The sequence below is a fragment of the Ailuropoda melanoleuca genome, chromosome 4 (assembly GCF_002007445.2).
Source record: "Ailuropoda melanoleuca isolate Jingjing chromosome 4, ASM200744v2, whole genome shotgun sequence".
Lineage (NCBI taxonomy): Eukaryota > Metazoa > Chordata > Mammalia > Carnivora > Ursidae > Ailuropoda > Ailuropoda melanoleuca.
In genome coordinates, this window is record NC_048221.1 from 33,881,812 (window position 1) to 33,901,792 (window position 19,981).

General features: G+C 37.4%; 1 protein-coding gene across 2 annotated transcripts in view; it reads right to left on the reverse strand.

The window, feature by feature from the left end:
* The window catches only part of SUCLG2 (succinate-CoA ligase GDP-forming subunit beta), a 280,881-nt gene that overhangs the window by 107,156 nt on the left and 153,744 nt on the right, over window positions 1–19,981 (reverse strand). For both annotated transcript variants that reach the window (XM_034658624.1, XM_034658625.1), the window contains 3 exons: window positions 17,860–17,956; window positions 5,133–5,294; window positions 2,839–2,981 (listed from right to left, as the gene is read on the reverse strand). In XM_034658624.1, the coding sequence (XP_034514515.1) occupies window positions 2,839–2,981; window positions 5,133–5,294; window positions 17,860–17,956 (402 nt within the window). The remainder of the gene's footprint in view (window positions 1–2,838; window positions 2,982–5,132; window positions 5,295–17,859; window positions 17,957–19,981) is intronic.

The window sequence follows — 19,981 nt, forward strand, 5'->3', positions numbered from 1 at the left end:
AAATTCTTTACAGATTACCACGAGAACCCTACTTCTACTTCCTATTTCATGTGATTTTTACTCCTTTTGATTCAAAAAATGCTAGTGCTTAGACTTCTACATGTTAAAAATGATGAAGAGCAGATCTATCATACCACCAGCAGAACAAATTCTATTGCCTTTCTCTCATCTCCAGCCCAACTCGAAAATAAGAGAATTATAAAATATTGAATGTGAATTCAGTTTTGTAAGTGAGGTATCTTGAAAAGATTCTTGTTTTAGACAGTTTGGCAGAGAGCTCTGTTTCATATATGTTACAAACAAACAGGGAACACACTAGTGATAAAGGCATTTGTGTTAGGTCCCAGTGAGTGTCAGCATTTGGGCTAATAGTCAAACAAAATAAAGTTTCAGCTCTATGGCTGACATTATGTGTAGAAATACAGGTCAACCCATAATATTGTTCTTGAATGATGACATTTATAACATTTATTACTTGATCAATAGAATTAGCTCACACATATGATGAACAAGGAGTTGTTACTATCAGTTGATTGAAGTTTAACAACCGGTCTTTTGCAATTTTGAGTTTCAGCGTGTTCAACTGACTAATCCTTACATCTAACAAGAAAATCAATACCTTTGTAATAATTAGCTTTGGGTTTTTGGGATTCTCTACTTCTGGGCAGCTGAATGGGGCTCTACTTGAAATAATTACTGCTAGAACTACAACCAGTTTTCTTGCAAAATCAAATCAATTCATCTATACTAATTTTAAGTCTCTGTTCTCTGAAATCTGTTAAACAATGCCAGGATTGAAAATACCCATTGCATTTCTATGCTTTTTATCTGTCTTTGAAATTTCAAGATTTGGAAAATTTACAGTGAGATGAGCTATGCATTCATTTTCCTGATATAGCATGAGAAAAATAAAATAACTCCCACATATCTTTCTCTACCCAAGATGACAGGCAAACTCAAAAAAGTTTAAATACTCTAAGCATTTGAAAATATTCCATAGGGTAAAGTTAAAATTTTTTAAGAGACTGTTTTTAAAAAAATGGCTCTGCAAGTGATTTTTCCTTCCCTTCCTGTATTTTTACAAAATTAAAATTCCAGATCAGCCGCTAAGAAAAGATATTCCAAAGAAAATGCAATGATTGTCCTGGTAGATTTACTCCCTCGATAGCTCTATATTATTCTTAGCACTGAATTTCAGTAGACACTAAAAGTTCAGTATTTTATCACAGTTGCCCGGTTCTCTGAATACTTTGTGGTTCAAACACTTTAAAGAGCTGTGTGTTAGTTATATCCATGGTATTTAGACATTTCAATTGACAGGAAACTCTCTGGGAGGAAAATGATCCTTCCCTTAGTAAATAAAAAGGGGCACCTGGGTGGCTCAGTTGGTTAGCCATCTGCCTTCGGACCAGGTCATGGTCCCAGGGTCCTGGGATCGAGCTCACATTGGGCTCCCTGCTCAGTGGGGAGTCTGCCCCTCTCCCCCTCTCTTGCTCTCTATCTCAAATAAATAAAATCTTAAAAAAAGAAAATAATAAGGGATAAATAAATTAATAACTAGGAAACCATTGATAATATTCCTACTTAACCAATGAAAACAAGGTACTTATATAAACAGAAAAGCCAACTGCAAGCACTTTCTTCATAGCTGGGTGACTGGATTTTGATGACAGTGCTCTTCCTGGATAGCAATGGAAAACTAAGGATTAGCAGCTGATAATACCCTACCATTTATTTTGTGAATCAGAAGGACAAGAGTTAGCAAAAATGTAAGGTGAGCAACCATCTGAGTCATGATGAAAACAGACAAGCATACTACTAATATAAAACAAAATTTTATATATGTGAACCAAAAGACTATTGTTGGTACACTTATTCATGAGAAGCTTCCATATTAAGTTCAGGCCACATTTCTTTAAAAAAAATCTGGTATCATTTTCATTTATGATCTTCCTAGTGATGGTTCACATTTCCCATGTCTTCATATACATTAAGAACCAAGAGAATGTCTCAGATACTCTAGCAGTATCAAGATAATGATTCTCAAAGTTTCAAGTCAAATGGTGCGGCACAGACATTACCTCGCAGAACTGTAAAGAGAAGTAAATGATATACATAAGACGTTCAAAACATGTTAGTCTTCGCCATGTCATAAACGTCCACCTAAATGTTGCTGTCACAGACAAGTGAGAACCTGCAGTTGAAACAAAGCATATGGGTATTGAACTTGGAAAGTGTTTACTGAATCCCTACTATGCACTAGCATGGGTGTGAGAGCTATACAGTAGGCAAGAAGAAAAGAGGTTCATAGAGCAACATTCTATGCTAGCTAGCACACGCTATAAACTATGAAAATTAAAAAGCATACAGACGAATGTGCAGTTATTACTTTCTAGTGATATACAGGTTAAAAATCCTTTAATTTTCTCCTATCTCTAACTGTATGATAATACTTGCAGCACGTGTATGGAAGGAATCAGAGACTGAGTCCTCTAAGTCACATAAGGGCAAGACTAATCGTTTCAGTGTACATTACTCAAATAATGTTTCATGCCAACCAATGTTTTACTGTTTGGTGCACTCCCCCCTTTTAATTTCCTCTTCTCTCTCAGAACTTTAGAAGCACAGCATCTGAAATAAGATCCTGGAGGTCCTTACCAGCCTTTCATCTGAAATGAGCAAACCATTGTGTACCCCAAGCAGATATAAAGTAGGATTTGCACCTGCAGCTGCAAAGTAAAGGTGTTGGCTTACTACCCCTTAGCAGCAGGAAAAAGGCAGCTCCTGAGGGTGAAAAATCAGAACATTACGCAATCTCCCTACAAAGACAGAGGTTACCTTAGGATCGGCTGTGAGCAGTTTGAAAGCTTGATATACTTGAGCTTCCTTTACACCACCACCAAGATCCAAGAAGTTGGCTGGCTTCCCACCATTCAGGAAGATGATGTCACAAGTAGCCATGGCAAGTCCAGCACCATTCACTGGGAAATGTAAATGGCACACACGACAGGATAAATTTAGCAACACGAAAGGGTGTATGAACATTTTCCCTTCCCCATAATGCCAAAGAGAACCCTGTCACTACCAGGTCAATCTGTCCTGCCTGGATCTGTGTTCAACCAGGTAAATTCACAGACTTTCAGGATAAATCAGGAAATGTGCATACAAAGAATAAACAAAACAAAAAATGTGGGAATACGAAGACAGGTTGGTTGAGAAGTTAAGTCAATCTGGGAAACAGATGAAAGGGAAGAATTTACCTAATTAATTAATTTGGGCTAGTAGAAGAAGAAGGAGTTTTGGGTTCTGGAAAAATACAGAACTCAAGAGAACTGGGAAAGAGAGAAGAAGGCTACAAGAAGTTGCTTGGGTCTGTGAATTATATTACTTTTAATATCCTTTAAGAGACCTGAGTAAAAAAATGGAATTTGTTTAATTTTTTGCTTGCTGAGAATATGCTCCTTTGAATGTAGCATCCCTCTGGGGTTGAGCCATGGAGGTCCCAACTTCAACAGGGCTCCATACTTGTTTACACTCAGGACGTCCATGCATGTTTATGGGTTATGTGGATAAGCTCAGAAAACAAATGAATAAATGACAGCATAAGAATAATATTCTTATCTCTCTGTTTCTTCTTCAAATTAATATAAGAATGTCCATTAGCAAGCTGATCATTAAAACTAGAACCAAAATGTGCTAACATCTTAGCAGCTTTTTTTTTTTAAGAAAATAAAGAGTTTTAAAGCTGCAATTCCTATTGACCAATTAAACTTCTTTGGTTTCTTATACTTAATTACATGAAATTACTTTCCTCAGGTTAGAAAGGAAAAAAAAAAAAAAAAAAAGGCAGACCTCCCGAACACAGCAGAAATTCTCAAGGTAAAATACACTTCACTTTTTCTGACCCTTGAATTCCCCAGACAAGCCTGTGAACTGTGACTAATTAAGTCTGGGGCAACTACAATAAAAATGGTTTCTATATGATCTTAAAACAATTTGAAATGTGTTAATCGTTGCCTTTGAGGCTGCTAACTTGGTCAAATCATGCATACTCCCACAAAGGCTACAAAGAATCTGTATTTAATTTGTTCTAAACACACTATTATATCATTCTCCTTTCTAAATGCCTACAAATATTGAGAGCGCATTAGCTTATCAAGATCAGAACAATGTGAGTGAGCTGGTACTTACAGTTATCACTCCGATACAAAGAAAGAGCTTTTGGTATCACTTGTAATTAGATGTCATTTTCTATTGTATGGCTCAGCAGACTACTGGATGAGGTCTGTTCAGTTCTGAATATAATAATCCTATTGGTTTAATGAGCTACAAATCTTTTTAATTTTAATTCCATTAAGATTAAGACCTCAGTTTCCAGTGCAATGAATTGGTTCCACCAGAAACACGGATGCGTATAAATCTCAGCTCTATAAGCCGTGGACAATAACAGAAATTGTATTGCCTCTACAGACCCATTCTTATCTCAGCTGAATAAGCCATTTTCACAAATTTAGATGAGTATGATAAAATCAATTGTTTTATTAATAAACTAGATAATGGATTAAACATTTTATCATTTGGTTATCATAAAAGCTGAAACGGGAGCATAATGATTCAAGTGTATGTTCTACTTCCTCTGAGAAATTTTATCTTACAACCAAATTTCAGAATAGCATATTAACACTGACTGGAGCAGCAAAGATTTTGATTTTTATTAAGCAAAATTTAACTGAGATGCTTTGAAACAGTATTTCTCAGCTGGGGTGAATTTGGCTACCAGACGGTATTTCCAGTGTTTGGTGACATCTTTAGTTGTCACCATGTCCCTGTCACCTAAAGACCAGGGACACTGCTAAATATCAATGTATAGGGCAGGCCCCCACAGCAAAGAATTATCCCACCCAAAATGTCAATAGTGCCAGACTTGAGAAAACCTGCTTTAAACCAGTGACCACTGAGCAAAATGAACTTTAGGAAGAAACTCAGAATTGTTTCCAAAGACTTTTGGGCTACAAAAACTCCTATTTTTACTGGCTACCTGGAAATATGATTTCAGAAAGGTTCAGAAATCAGGACTACCTAAATTCTGCAAAAATCCACAAATCATGCTTTTGATACAACTACTTTCTTACCAAAGCAGGCAATGTTCCCATCCAGTCCTATATATTTTAGATCATATTTGGCAGCTTCGTTTTCAATGGGCTCATTCTCTGATTTGTCGTCCATAGCAAATATGTCCTTTTGTCGGAATTCTGCATTGTCATCAAAGTTTATCTTTGCATCAAAACAGACAACTAAATAAAGGAAAAAGGCACTTACATGAATATCTCTTAAGGATCTATAAATTACTTCCCCTGGCTGGCACGTACAGAAGAAAGAAAAATAAGACACTGTCATTTTTTTCTCATGATAGGGGTAGGAGAAGCTGTTACAGCTTTTTGATCGTAAACTTTAGGGCTACAAATACAAATATGATTGTGTAGTCCCTGATCTCAAGGGACTTACATTCTCATAAAGAGCAGAGTAATTTATACCTGTTGGTCTCTGTTTAATAAAATAATAATATAAACTGTGGTCACCCATTAAAAGTTATAGACTGCCACATCTATATACAGCCCTGATTTGCCATTTTTATTACATTTCTTATTTTTAGTATATAACCACTAATCATCACTTATACCTTCTATGCAAAGAGAAACAAGATTATAAAGCTTAATCCCACTGTCCTCCTTTGTCCTTCTGAGGCTGCAAAGTGACATTTTTATTTAATCAGTATCCTCGCTAATATTTCTGAAAGATTTAGTGCGAAGAACACTGGGTTAGAATCAATAGTTTTTTATTTGATCCTTAACTAACTCTGTAACTTGATTAAAAAAAAAACTTAATCTACTTCTTCTTTGGGACTCAGTTTCCTTGGTTTTTTTTTTTTTAAAGATTTTTATTTATTTATTCGACAGAGATAGAGACAGCCAGCGAGAGAGGGAACACAAGCAGGGGGAGTGGGAGAGGAAGAAGAAGGCTCATAGCGGAGGAGCCTGATGTGGGTCGATCCCATAATGCCGGGATCACGCCCTGAGCCGAAGGCAGACGCTTAACCGCTGTGCCACCCAGGTGCCCCTGGGCCTCAGTTTTCTTATTTGGAAAATGGAAATAATCCCTAAACTGCTGATATACTTACTTTGGGGTCTGCTCAAACTAGGACCATCATCCTGATGTATGCAAGATAGGACTCTTTTGATTCAAGTTATAAAACACTAAGAGATCGAGACAGATCAGATATAATGGAAGGTGGCCAGCCATTACGAGCACTACTATTTCTACTTTCTGGTGCAGGTAGAAATCTCCCAACTCTCTCAATGGCCAGGAGCCCTGGAAACAGTTGAAACTCACTGGGTGATATGATGGACCACAGAAAGAGCATTTTCCTTGATTTACAGCAGAATAGCTTCTATATGAAGTCTCAGGGAGAGCCTGAAGTGAGGTGGAATGCAGGTTTTTGGGATCTGACCCCTTTTATTATGTCCCTTCAGGGAGAAATTAGTTATCTATGAGAACATTCCATTCTAACCTTCTTGTACTTTACTTCAGATATTCATAGGCAGGGATCTTTGACCTAGACTTTAGAGAAATGACCCATTCTCCTCCAGCATTGGTGAAATTCACCTAAGTCTTCAAAGGGAAACAACCTGGAGCAATTTATTCAAAAGTAATGACAATGGTCTGTTCACCCCATTTGCTTACAATGACAAGAAAATAATGTTACATTACAACACCCTAGAGTTACAGACCCTCCATAGAGGCTTTATACAAGGGTCTCTCTACCACAAAAATCAAGCACTTTGATACAAATCTATGCAGAACTGGCATTTTAACATCTAAGAATACTTGGCATAAATAAAAGCCCAAACCGCAATTATTTAAAGTAGCACTGAGAGAATCTTATATAGAAGTTAATGTCTGCCAGAGTCCTTAGTCTTGCCACAAAATGTCCAACCACTTTACCCACACACCGTGAATACAGGGAGCAAATGAGTAATTACTGAACAAAATACAGCAATCTTAATGATGGAATCCTACAATTACCAAAGGAATTGGCCAACATTCTCTGCTTGCCACAGTGGCATTTTGTCAGCAGTTAATGACTGGTATAATAATCAATAGGAAAGCAACTTCATTCTTAGCTTTCCACTAGGCTTATAAATAAATTTTAATTAATTTATTAGTAATTTTAGCTCCTCCATTACTCATTGGCAAGACTACTTGTAACTGACACCTTCAAAATGAATGGGCAAAGGCTATCAAATTGACTTCCTAACTGAAGACTTTCAAATAAAAGAATTCTTGGTCAAAATCAATAAACTAGTAAATCAAAATAGGTCCAGGCTGATCTTTGCCCCTTACAAAGACCACAGTTCCAAGCTACTTGAGAGAACATAATTAATGGATATGTATTCAAAGTTCAGAAGGCAGCCCCAACTACCCTCCGCAAAGCCAGATTTTCAAAAAAAGCGTTTTCCTGTAGTGTGATGTATACGCCAAGGACAGAAAGGAGTTTACTATTTGGGGACCACCCTGAGAAAACGTTAGTTAAACCAGAGCGAAGATGATAACTATGGGATAAAAGGAGTACCCACAGGTATGAGACTTATGGGATAAATGGCCTCTCTGCAATGGCCCCTTGCCAGTCATTCCCTCTCTGTAGAGAAAACTAAATGACATAACGAGGCCAATGTACGTTACATCCTAGTGCTTTAGGACATTACAAACACTATGTAAATAGGAAGTGAGGGGACTTAGGAATTAAGAAGGGTGACCCAAAACTGAACTGTCACCCTCAAAGCCTTAATCTTTTCTGTGGGTGGAGCACAGGGGGAATAAAGCACTTTAAGGAGGTACATGGACTCTTTTAGACACATATTTGTTATTTTAAAGGCAGTCCCAAACATACAAAATGCTTTCCTGCCCCACTATCTCAGTTTATAATGCTGTATCGCCTGGATGTTTTTTCTTCAACTTCACCACTTAGCGAACTCTGGCATCAAACAAACCTGGGTATGAATTACAACTCGGACTTCAGAGTCAGGTAGCCAGTATCACCTCTCTTAAGCCCAGTGGCCTTGTCTCTAAAATGGAAACTGGAGTATTTTCTACTGCATGGTGTTGGTGCAATCAGGGACTCCCTGCAAAGCAGCTATTAAACCACCGCCACACTCCACCTGCTCAGTTCTTTCTCACACTCAGCTTCCCAATGCTGCAGCCCAGGCTATAGGATTCTTCTATACTAAAAATGACTTGTCCTTGGTCTCATTCCCTATAAGCCTAGATTATAGGTTTACAGTGAATCTAAACTAATGCCTACTGGAGTTTACAGATGTACAGGTTACCTATGATTCTCAGTGAAACGCCATATTCAGAATACGTAAGAATTTCCCACAGAATGGATTTTAATGGTTGGCATTTCAGGCTATGTCACTGACAGAGAAGGAGATTTTAGCCTAAAGGTTGAGGGTGGAAGAGAGGCCTTTGATGACCCTCAAATCACACCATACCTTTCCTTAAGGCCAGGGTGGCTAAAGATTGGATTACGCTGCCCCAAATGAGAATCTCAGTCAGGGTGTGGCAAAGCATAGCCCTTGTGACAGCTTGCTGCCTGTTTTTATAAATAGCGTTGGACTGGAATACAACCACACCCATTCGTTTACATATTTCTATGGCTGCTGTCCCAAGAAACAGCAGAGATGACTCGTTATAATTAAGGCTATATGGTCCTTTATAAAAAAGACTGCCAATCCCTACTAAGTCACACTTCTCAGGTTGTAATGGCCACAGATATCATACTTATTACAGTGAAAGAGAAACAGGAAAGTGCATCTAATGGCATGAAAACAAAAAAGCTTAAGGGACAAAATAAACAAAAATCTGCAGCTTGCACAAAAGGAGTGGATTAATCCTTGAATATTGATTGACTCTTATATGCTTATTTCCCCCTATAAGACCTGTCCAAGTACAATTTTGGAATGAGTGTGTTAAAAATGGATTGATGGCTATGTCAACAGCAGGGCAATAAAATAAACTTGCTTGCTCAAACCTTAGCTTTTTCATTAAAACAACAAACTATGCTAAAATGTATTTTTTGAGGTACTGAACTTGGTTCAGATGTAAGATATTCAATGTCATGTTAATGAAACCTCAATTGTATAGAAAATTCATCTTGAACAAAGGCCATTCTGTGTACAAAGTGGGTGAAAAAACATACCTATTAATATTTATAAAACAATTTTCACCATCAAAAGCACATTGTTACATGCTTGATAGATTATACAAATGAATTTTCCTTCTGAACAAATATCAAAGAAAGCTGCGGTACTTATATTCATAGGGAGTTTTGTTTTTTTGTTTAGTGGTGTGAGATTCTGTGAGCCGCTAATTCACCAACCTAGATGAAGAAACTGACTGGCAGTTAGCAGCCTCTGACCCTAGAGCTTTAACAGAAGAATGTGCTACAGGATTAAACAAAAGAAAAATACATTTCAGAGGGGGGACTCACACATAAAAGAAACACAAAAACAGTAGGAAATAAGACTGTCATAATTAGTTTGAAAAATAATCTGTCTTCAAGCATTGTACTGCATTTGATTTGTGATAAATAACCATACTATGCTATTGAAATGCGCCTCACCGAGATGGCCTTAAAATGCTGATACTTTCAAATTAGTCCCACTTTCCATTAAATATTGATGTTCCAAGAGTTGTGTACTTTTTAGAACTTTTCTTGAGTTGCTGCGAAAGAGAAAATAGATACAAGGCGGGAGGGGGATTCGGGTGAAGGTAGAGAACTGAAAATGTTCTTGAAAATAGAGTCTTGTGTATAAAGAGAGAAAGAGAGAGAAACACCCACCAACAACATGGGCACTTGCTAACACGAAGCAACAGGGTGGCTATTTAGGGAAATTAATCTGAAGCAAGAAAGGGATCTGATGTGCGAGTTAACTTTGGATCACTCAGCCTTAGTTCTCATGGAATCTTGGCCAGGTAGTCACTGTTTTAAATTGGGTTTCATTCCGATAGCTTGGTGAATGGACTTGGGTTCCAACTGTCGAAAATGCCTCAGAGCCCGAATTCTTAATCTTGGGACTCCTGGTAGGTTAGGTGAGATCATTATCTGTTGGGGGTGGGGGATGAACCGTGTACCATAAGATGTTTAACAACATTCCTGGCCTCCAGGAGAGCCAAGTAGCATCCTGCACTCCCAGCTGTGATAAACAAAAATGGATGTCAACTAGACTCATTGTGGTGATCACATGGAATCTCTGTGTTGTATACCTGAAACTAATATAATGCTGTATGTCGATTATATCTCAATAAAAAAAAAATGTCTCTAGACATTGCCAAACATCCCCTGAGGGGACAATATGCCCGCCCTCCCCATTGAGAAACATTATTTTAGAGACACCAAAGAAAGGAGACTGTGTACAGGCAGATCCGGCTGAAAGTGGGAAGAAATGAAATAGAACATAAAATCTCACAGCAGCTTGTAAAACAGATGAATGAATGGATAGGTAGATAAATAAATAATGATGAAGAAAACCCTGCTTTTTTAAATTGAAGTCTTTTATTTACTTAAGTAATCTCTGCACCCATGTGGGACTCACACTCATGACTCTGACTGAGATCAAGAGTTGCATGCTCTTCTGACTGAGCTAGCCAGGCACCCCAAGAAAACCTTGCTTCTAAGTTGGCCACATGTTTTGTTTTGTTTTGTTTTTGTTTTAAGATTTTATTTATTTATTTGACAGAGAGAGAAAGAGAAAGACAGCACAAGCAGGGGGAGTAGGGGAGGGAGAAGCAGGCTCCCCATTGAGCAGGGAGAACTTGACCACAGGTTTAATGAATTAATTCTGGCAATACAACTGGACAAGCAAGGAAGAGAGTTCATTTCTCTTCGACTATTTAATTAACAGCTTACTTTCATTTCAGTAAAATTAAGGGCATTCTGGTAGACATGGGACTCTATCCCTTTTTCCATTGAGAAATTACCTTTCTCCTGCATCTGTGATTCCAGTTCAGTGACTGGTCTAGATATGGATACGGACCCAAGTAGGGCCAATCAGAATCATTTGAAAAGATCGCTGCTGTTGCTGGAGGAGAATGATGAAAAATGGGAGCCATCTTGGCAGACCCTCCAGAGAGACTGGCCGATGAAGAAGCCAATTCGGAGGTAGCTGGGCTGGAAGATCAGAGAATCCCTCGTTCCCTTCATGCCCTAAACCAGACCACTCCCTGTTACATGAGGAAAATAAGTATCCTTCCTTGACCTGGAAGCCTCCTAACAAAAACTAGACTGTTGTAGGTTTCTCTCGCTAACAACCATTATAATTCTAACAGTCACTAAACTACATTACAGTCAAATGTGCCAAATCATATTCTTTGAATCAAATTATTAATCACATTGGAAAAAAAAATAATTGTTGGACTGCAGTTCTTTCACCACATTAAAAATTTCCCATGGGTGACCTAGCAGCATAGATGTTATCAAGATCATTGCTCTTCATTCAACCAAGTATCATCTGTTGTGCAAATATATGACCAGTCACGTGGGTTTTTAAAAAATGTTCCTCATTAACCAATGGAAAGTGGAAGAAACTCTCTTACAAAGAAGCTTTGCAAAACATAAGTTTAAAGTAAAAATATTTGGTGTGATGCTAAGTTCCTTAAACTTCTAAATTGAGTCATTATTAAATCATTATTTTAATGTGAAACGTTATATGCTCTGCTATTACTGATCTAAATGGAAAAAAATTAAATATTCACATTATAAATATTAAGATTATTAATATTGCTAGGATATAAATGACTTTCTTTACAGCCCCTAAATAAAGGATTGCTTTAGGGGATTGTGACAATGATGAAGATCAATTTATACATTTGGTCATTAATCACCGTTTCCTAATTGGGTTTAATTTGACTACTGCTCATTAGAGTTATAAACCAACACGCTCCTTTAATTGTGATTATAATTCAATAGCTGAACTTTTATGGTACAATGAACAAATTAATAGCTAAAGATAATTTTGCTCTTAAAAATATCACATAAGACTTATGCTTTAATGAACTATATACACGACATGTATTTTATGACTCCTTCAAAAAAGCTCGAGAATTTCCCTTTCTCTTCATAATTAAAAAGAAAACTTCTGATTTCATGAGGTTTTACAAATATATTCTAGGAAAAGTTTCTTGCACCCTTATTCCCTGCATCAGACCGCAATCTGTGACTGACAACTTACCAAAGGTTTGGGTGAAAATAGTATTATAGCCTGACTTTTATCTAATTCCTTGGCTGAATTTCCATTTTTTTAAAATATGAAATAACCAGGTCGCTTATGCATACTAGTTTGAAAAGCAAGCCATGACCTTGAAGAACTTATACTCAACTTCCTTCTCTTCAGTTTCTTGGATTTAATTAACAGCCACTCACGGCAGCATGAATTTGGACTAATTTCCACTAAGCTGGAGACTACATATAGATCACTCTGATAAAAGTAAATTAATGGTTTAAGAGAAAAAAGGTAAAAAAGAAAATAGTTTGGTATATCAAAATCAACACACATACTGTACTGAGAAAGACACAGGTTCAAATCCCAGCTCCAGGAACGAGCTGCCTATGGAGGAGTCACATTAATTTTCAAACCTCTATATAATAGGGATAATAACTCCGTACTTTTCAGGATTGCTATAAGTAATAAAAAAGAATATATGTAAAAACTTAGCAAAGTATGTGTCATCTGAGGTCAAAACAGAGTTTCCTTCCACTTCACTCTTCTCTACATAAAATACTACGATTTTATAGTCAAACAGAATTCTAAAAATATTTATGAATAAAAGGTAGTTTGTTTACAAATAACCTATCACAGATCTTTATCTGGTGGTCACCTGTGCAAACCAGGAAACATTATTTTCAATGGCTTCCTCAACATTACTATTTGTCTAAAAAAAAAAAAAAAGAAAAAATAGACAAAAAGATGAAATCCATACCTTTTCTGGAATACTTTTTTTATAGCTATCACTTTACTTTTTAAAAAAATTTTAATATTTTTTATTTACTCATTTGAGAGAGAGGGTACACGGGCAAGAGCACCAGCAGGGAGAAGGAGAAGCAGATTCCCTGCTGAGAAGAGAGCCTGACATGGGGCTCAATCCCAGGACTCTGAGATCATGACCTGAGCTGAAGACAGATGCTTAACAGACTGAGCCACCCAGGTGCCCCTAATTTAACTTTTTAAAAATGAAAATGGAGAATTTATGAGAAGAATACAGGGACCTGCACCAGAAATGCCACAAGACTCATGGAAGGATATCAGGACTTTCATTAGTTTAAGTACAATTGGTGACAACTACAATTTTAAACAAGGATTTAATTTTTAAATGAAGTTTTACTTTATGTTTTACTTTCAATATCCATTATCTTGTTTGATTTTCAGAAGGATAAGAAATAATAAAATAATAATAGCTAATGCTTTTGTACCTCTAACCACATGTGACGCCTTGTTCTAGGAATATTATCTTCATAACAATCTTCTAAGGTAGGTACTATTATTATTGTTACCATTTTGTACTTAAAAAAAATCCCAGTATAGTTAACATACAGTGTTATATTAGTTTCAGTTGTACAATACCGTGACTCAACAGTTCTAGACATTACTCAGTGCTCATCACATGAGTGTGCTCTCAATCCCCTTCACACCTATTTCAGATACCACCCCCCACACACACATACACTTACCTCCCCTCTGGCAACCACCAGTTCGTTCTCTGTATTTAGGAGTGTTTTGTTTGTCTCCTTTTTGTTGTTGTTTATTGGCTTTCTTTCTTAAATTCCACCTATGAGTGGAATTTAAAATCATATGGTATTTGTCTTTCTCAGTCTGACTTATTTCACGTAGCATGATACTCTCTAGATCCATCCATATTGTTGCAAATGGCAAGATTTCATTCATTTTTATGACTAATATTTCAGTGTGTGTTTGTGTGTGTGTGTGTGTGTACACACTGCTTCTTTATCCACTCATCTATGGATGGGCACTGGAGTTGTTTCCATACATCTTGATTATCATAAATAATATTGCAATAAACATAAGGGTACATATTTATTTTTGAATTAGTGTTTTTATTTTCTTTAGGTAAATAAATATCCAGTAGTGGAATTCCTGAGTCCCACGGTAATTCTAATTTTAATTTTTTGAATAACCTCCACACTGATTTCCATGACGACCGCACCAGCTTTCGTTTCCACCAACAGCGCGCAAGGGTTCCTTTTTCTCCACATCCTTACACTTGTTTCTTGCGTTCTCTATTTTAGCCATTCTGACAAGTATGAAGTGATATCTCATTGTGGTTTTGGTCTGTTTCCCTCATGATGTGTATGTTTAACATCTTATCATGTGTCTGTTGGCCATCTGTATGCCTTCTTTGGAAAAATGTCTGTTCATGTCTTCTGCCCATTTTTAATGGATGTTGAGCTATATAAGTACCTAATATATTTGTGATATTAACCCCTCATCAGATGTATCATTTACAAATATCTTCTCCCATTTAATAGGTTGTCTTTTTGTTTTGTTGATGGTTTCCCTTGCTGTGTGAAAGCTTTTTATTTTGATGTCCCAATAGTTTATTTTGGCTTTTGTTTCCCTTGCCTCAAGAGACATATCTAGAAAAATGTTGCTACAGCCAACATCAAAGAAATTACTGCATGGCCTCTCTTCTAGGATTTTTATGATTTCAGGTACCACATTTAGATTTTTAGTCCATTTCAAGCTTATTTTGGTGTAAGGTGTAAGAACATGGTCCAGTTTCATTCTTGTGCATGAAGCTGTCTGGTTTTCCCAACACCATTTGGTGAAGAAACTCTATTTTCCCATTGCATATTCTTTCCCCCTTTGTCATAAACTGACTGTATAATCATGGGTTTATTTCTGTTTCATTGATCTGTGTGTCTATTTTGGTGCCAGTACCATACTGTTCTGTTTATTATAGCTTTGTGGTATGTCTTGAAATCTAGGATTGTGATACCTCCAGTTTGTTCTTTTTCAAGATTGCTTTGGTTATTCAAGGTCTTTTGTGGTTCCATACAAATTTTAAGATTATTTGTCATAGTTCTGTGAAAAATGCCATTGGTATTTTAATAGGGATTGCATTAAATCTGTAGATTGCTTTGGGTATATGGACATTTTAACAATATTTGTTGTCCCAATTCATGAGCATGGAATGAATATCTTCCCATTTGTTTGTGTTATCTTCAATTTCTTTCAACAATGTTCTATAGTTTTTTTGAGTATAGGACTTTTCACCTTGTTGGTTAAATTCATTCCTAGGTATTTTATTATTTTTGGCACAATTATAAATGAGATTGTTTTCTTGACTTCTCTTTCTGCCACTTCATTATTCATGTAGAGAAATGCAACGGATTTCTATATATTGATTTTAAGTCCTGCGACTTTATGTGTTTTTTTTTTAATTTGCTTGATTGGAGTGTTTATATTTTTTATTTTTTTTATTTTTTTGTGGTTGTACCATCATTTTTAATGCATTAAAAGAGTTTACATGATTTACTGTAAACCACATAGTAACTTATGTAGCAGGGCTGAAACAGAGCCCAGAACTGGTGATTTCTTTTTTTTTTTATAATAATTTTTTATTATGTTAGTCACCATACAGTACATCCCTAGTTTTTGATGTAAAGTTCCATGATTCATTACTTGCGTATAACACCCAGTGCGCCGTGCAATACGTGCCCTCCTTAATACCCATCACCAGCCTATCCTGTTCCCCCACCCCCCTCCCCTTCTGAAGCCCTCAGTTTGTTTCCCAGAGTCCATAGTCTCTCATGGTTCATTCCCCCTTCTGTTTACCCCCCCCTTCTTCTTCCCTTTCTTCCGACTTTAATGAATTCCTTTATCAGTTCTAGTAGTTTTTTGGTGAAGTCATTTTTGGGTTTTCGATATATAGTATCATGTCATCTGCAAATAGTGAAAGTTTTACTTCTTCCTTTCCAATTTGGATTCCTTTTATTTATTTATTTTTGTCTGACTGCTATGGCTAGGACTTCCAGTACTATGTTGAGTAAAACTGGTGAAGATGGACATCCTTGTCTTATTTCTCATCTTAGAGGTAAAGCTCTTAATCTTCCACCATGAGTATGCTATTAGCTACGGGTTTTTCAGAGATGACCTCTTATGCTGAGATATGTTCCCTCTAAACCTAGTTTGTTGAGGGTTTTTATCATGAATGGATGTTGTACTTTGTCAAATACTTTTTCTGCATCTATTGAAATGATCATACAGTTTTTATCCTTTCTCTTGTTAATGTGATGCATCATATTAATTGATTTATAAATATTGAGCCTCCCTTGCATCCCAGGAATAAATCCCACTTGATCATGGTGAATGATTGTTTTTAATGTATTGCTGAATTTGGTCTTTAGTATTTTATTGCGAATTTTTGCATCTATGTTCATCAGAGATACTGGCTTATAATTTGCTTTTTGGTGATGTCTTGATCTGGTTTTTGTATCAAAGTAATGTTGGCCTCATGGAATAAATCTGGAAGCCTTCCTCCCCTTTCTATTTTTTTGGAATAGTTTGAGAAAAATAGATATTAACTCTTGTTTAAAGGTTTGGTAGAATTCACCTGTGAAGCCATCTGATCCTAGACTTTTGTTTGTTGGGTGTTTTTCCTGGACTACATGAGAAGAGGACCTACATCTTATGAATATCAGGGACTGGCCTATTTTGTGTCTGACAGTGGATGTTTACACGAACACCAGTCAATTCACTCTACAAGACAGTTATCATTTTTACCACTCTTTTGGATTAAAAAACAAAACAAAAACCAAAAACCAAACCCCAAGGCTTAGCCCAGGTCTGTAGCCAGAACACAGCAGGTCGAGAATTTGAACACAGTCCCCTTTGTAAAACACTACACTATGTCCACCTTGGTCTGCAACCTGGTTGTATTTGCACATAGCAGATCACCTAATTGACCCAATGGTGAATCCCTATTTACTGACTGCCCACAACATGCTAGACAGCATACAAGACACGGGGGGAAATGTGCTAAAAAAGACAAGGTTTGTGGAAGTTACATTCCTGTATCCCTGTCCCATCCACCTGATAGGATATCCCACCCTCCACCTCTAAACACACATACATTCACAAGCTTTTACTACTGAATTAATAGGAACTTACAAAATACCAGCTGTATGTAAGGCACAGTTGTGCAATAGGGGTGGGTACTGGGATAGATAACAGTTCTTTATGCTTTTCAAGTGCCTGATGGATAGAAAAATCTCCTCTACAAAAATGCCTCCTTCTCCCAACTGAATCAGGAGCTAGTGACTAAGTAAGGTGAAAGAGCTGGATGGGAGGGCACTAGGGCTTCACGGTGATGATATAAATCCAGCAGGGGGGCACAAAGTGCATTTGTACAAATTTATGGGAACTAAAAATCTTCAAGCATTTCCAGCTCCATTCATTACTCAAGGCAGAGGCTCCTGTTTCTACCCAAGATTTCACCTCAGTATAAGCCAGAAAGGCCCTGGAAAAACAAGGGGGTGCTGGTGGATGGGTATTTCTAAATAAAACAAGGAGCTTCCCCTGAGGCCTGGCATTTGGCTGCAAACAAACCCCAGTGCTGAAGTGTTCAACTGTATCACGGGAGTATTAGAGACCATGGTAGAAATTAAATTACTGAATGAAACGAAGGCAAAGCTGCTGCTACAGTCTTTCGTACAATTTAATTTATAGTTTGCATAAATAATTACATTCATTTGTTGTTGGTGGTTTTTTTTCTTTTTTTGGTTACCTTGTCCTTCTGGGGTTTCACCGAAGGGATTCACTTCCACCTGAGTTGCATCAATTTTCAGGAAGAGATTGTACAGCTTCTTAATTTGATCTGCAGCCTAAATGGGATCAAGTACGACGAAATTACACCAAAGCAGTAAAAGCACATTTATTTTGCTGGATTAATGAAACCTTAAAAATAACAAGTTATGTTTTTATGTTAGGTTTTCTGAAGGGAAAAAGAGAAAAGCATAATTATTTTAATTTCCACTGCTATTCATTAGAAGGAATTGCTCAACTCTTCCCCAGACACCAGGAAAGACCATTATCAGGAAAACAAAAATATTTTCAGTCTGGTCTAAAAACATGGTTAGTCTTTTTGTAAATTATCATGTCCCTATTAGCTGAGCTACACGGCAGCAGGAGCCACGATCATTAATACAAACAAGCTCCGTTTAAGTACAAGGTAAACACGATGTTGAGAGTTTACAATGACCAGGTTTTCCTTATTATGCTAGAATAAAACAGTTATTACACTCATCGCTCCAAACCTATAATCTGGGAAACAACAACTACTGAGTGTCTAATGGAAACTGTGGCGAGAGAGGAAGATGAAAGTCCTACACAGTAGAGTTGGGGAGCAGCACCGTTTCAACTAAACAGTTTGTCCTGAAGGCATAAACCATAAAGAGCAACCATATCCAGAGTCTCCCCAATGTTATGCCCTGACTTCCTTTTTCTCCTGCTGCTTGAAATTCACTCATGCATTCATTCTTTTCAAGCAACTTTTATGAATGGCCTACATCACAGTGTGCTGGCATTGTGTGAAGTGGGGCAAGGGAAAGACATCCGGAATGGGGCCTTGACAGGAGCCTGGAAAGCTCACACCTGGAGTGAACACAGCCTGTGATGGACACAGCACGACTGCGTATCCCTGGCTCAGTGCTGGGTATCAGTCTCATTCTTGGCCCCACCTTCTTGCCTAGCCATAATTCCCCCTTGGCAATATTTGCACTCATTGTTCCATCCGTGCATTTTTGCCCTCACATCCATTTCTGGTTTTTCCCCATCCCTACTCTGGGTATCAGGGGAGCTGACACTTGTAGGCTGAGTTTCCAAGGCTTCTGGGCTGGATGGCTCAGTTCAGCCAAGAAGAAGCAGTGGTAGGAGATAAGAGGAAGGAGAAAGGGAAAAGCTGGGGTCCTTCCACCCCTCTCTTTCTGCCTTGCAGAAGCATCTCCTCCTCTATCTTTAGCAACCACAAGAGACCCACCAGGGTTCTGCCTTCTATTTCCCATGGTGCAGAATACCACTGCTTCACTTAGCTCCACCAGCATGCAGGGAGCAACAATTCCCTGCTACGTTGCTCTGCCTTGCCTCTCTGTCCACCCTGAAATTTCTCAACTCTTGGAGCACCATGTAACCAATTCCCTGGAACAAAGTTCCACTGCGGTGAATATTGAGAGTGCTTTCATTGTTCCAATATTGACGAAAGAACTCCTGGAAATGAAATTCGTGTTGTCTTAATTTATTTGATGTATATTTCTAAACTTTCTTAAATCCTAATTTGAAACCAAGTCACTACAAATAACCAAACATACGTAATGGGTAAGATTAAATATTTTTTAATATTGATTTTTTCCTGCTTAGATAATATATGTACATGATACCAAATCCCCAAGGTATGCAAGAGTCTCCCTCTGAACCTTTCCCAGACTCCCCAGCCACACAGTTCCCCGTGGCTCATCCTGCAGCAGCCACCTTACTCACCGGCTGGTGATTCAATGACAGATACTGTACGTATGTGCAAGTATGCATATTCTCCATTCATCTGTTTTAAAAAACCAAACTTGGTTCTATACCTTGTTTCTTTACTTAAATGATTTTATAAAGCCTTCATCGGTAACACAAATAGAGTGAGCTTATTCTTATAAGTGGCCACATAATACCTTACATGAATGTATCATAATTCATTTAGCCTCTCTCTTAAACAATAGCCATTTGGTTTCTAATTGTTTGACATTACTTAAAATGCTGCCTTACCTCTGTATGCGTATCATATAAGTGACTGAATATCTAGGATAAATTCCCCAGAATGGAGCAAAAAAGGGGGGTGGGGGATTATAAATAATAAAAGATTATTC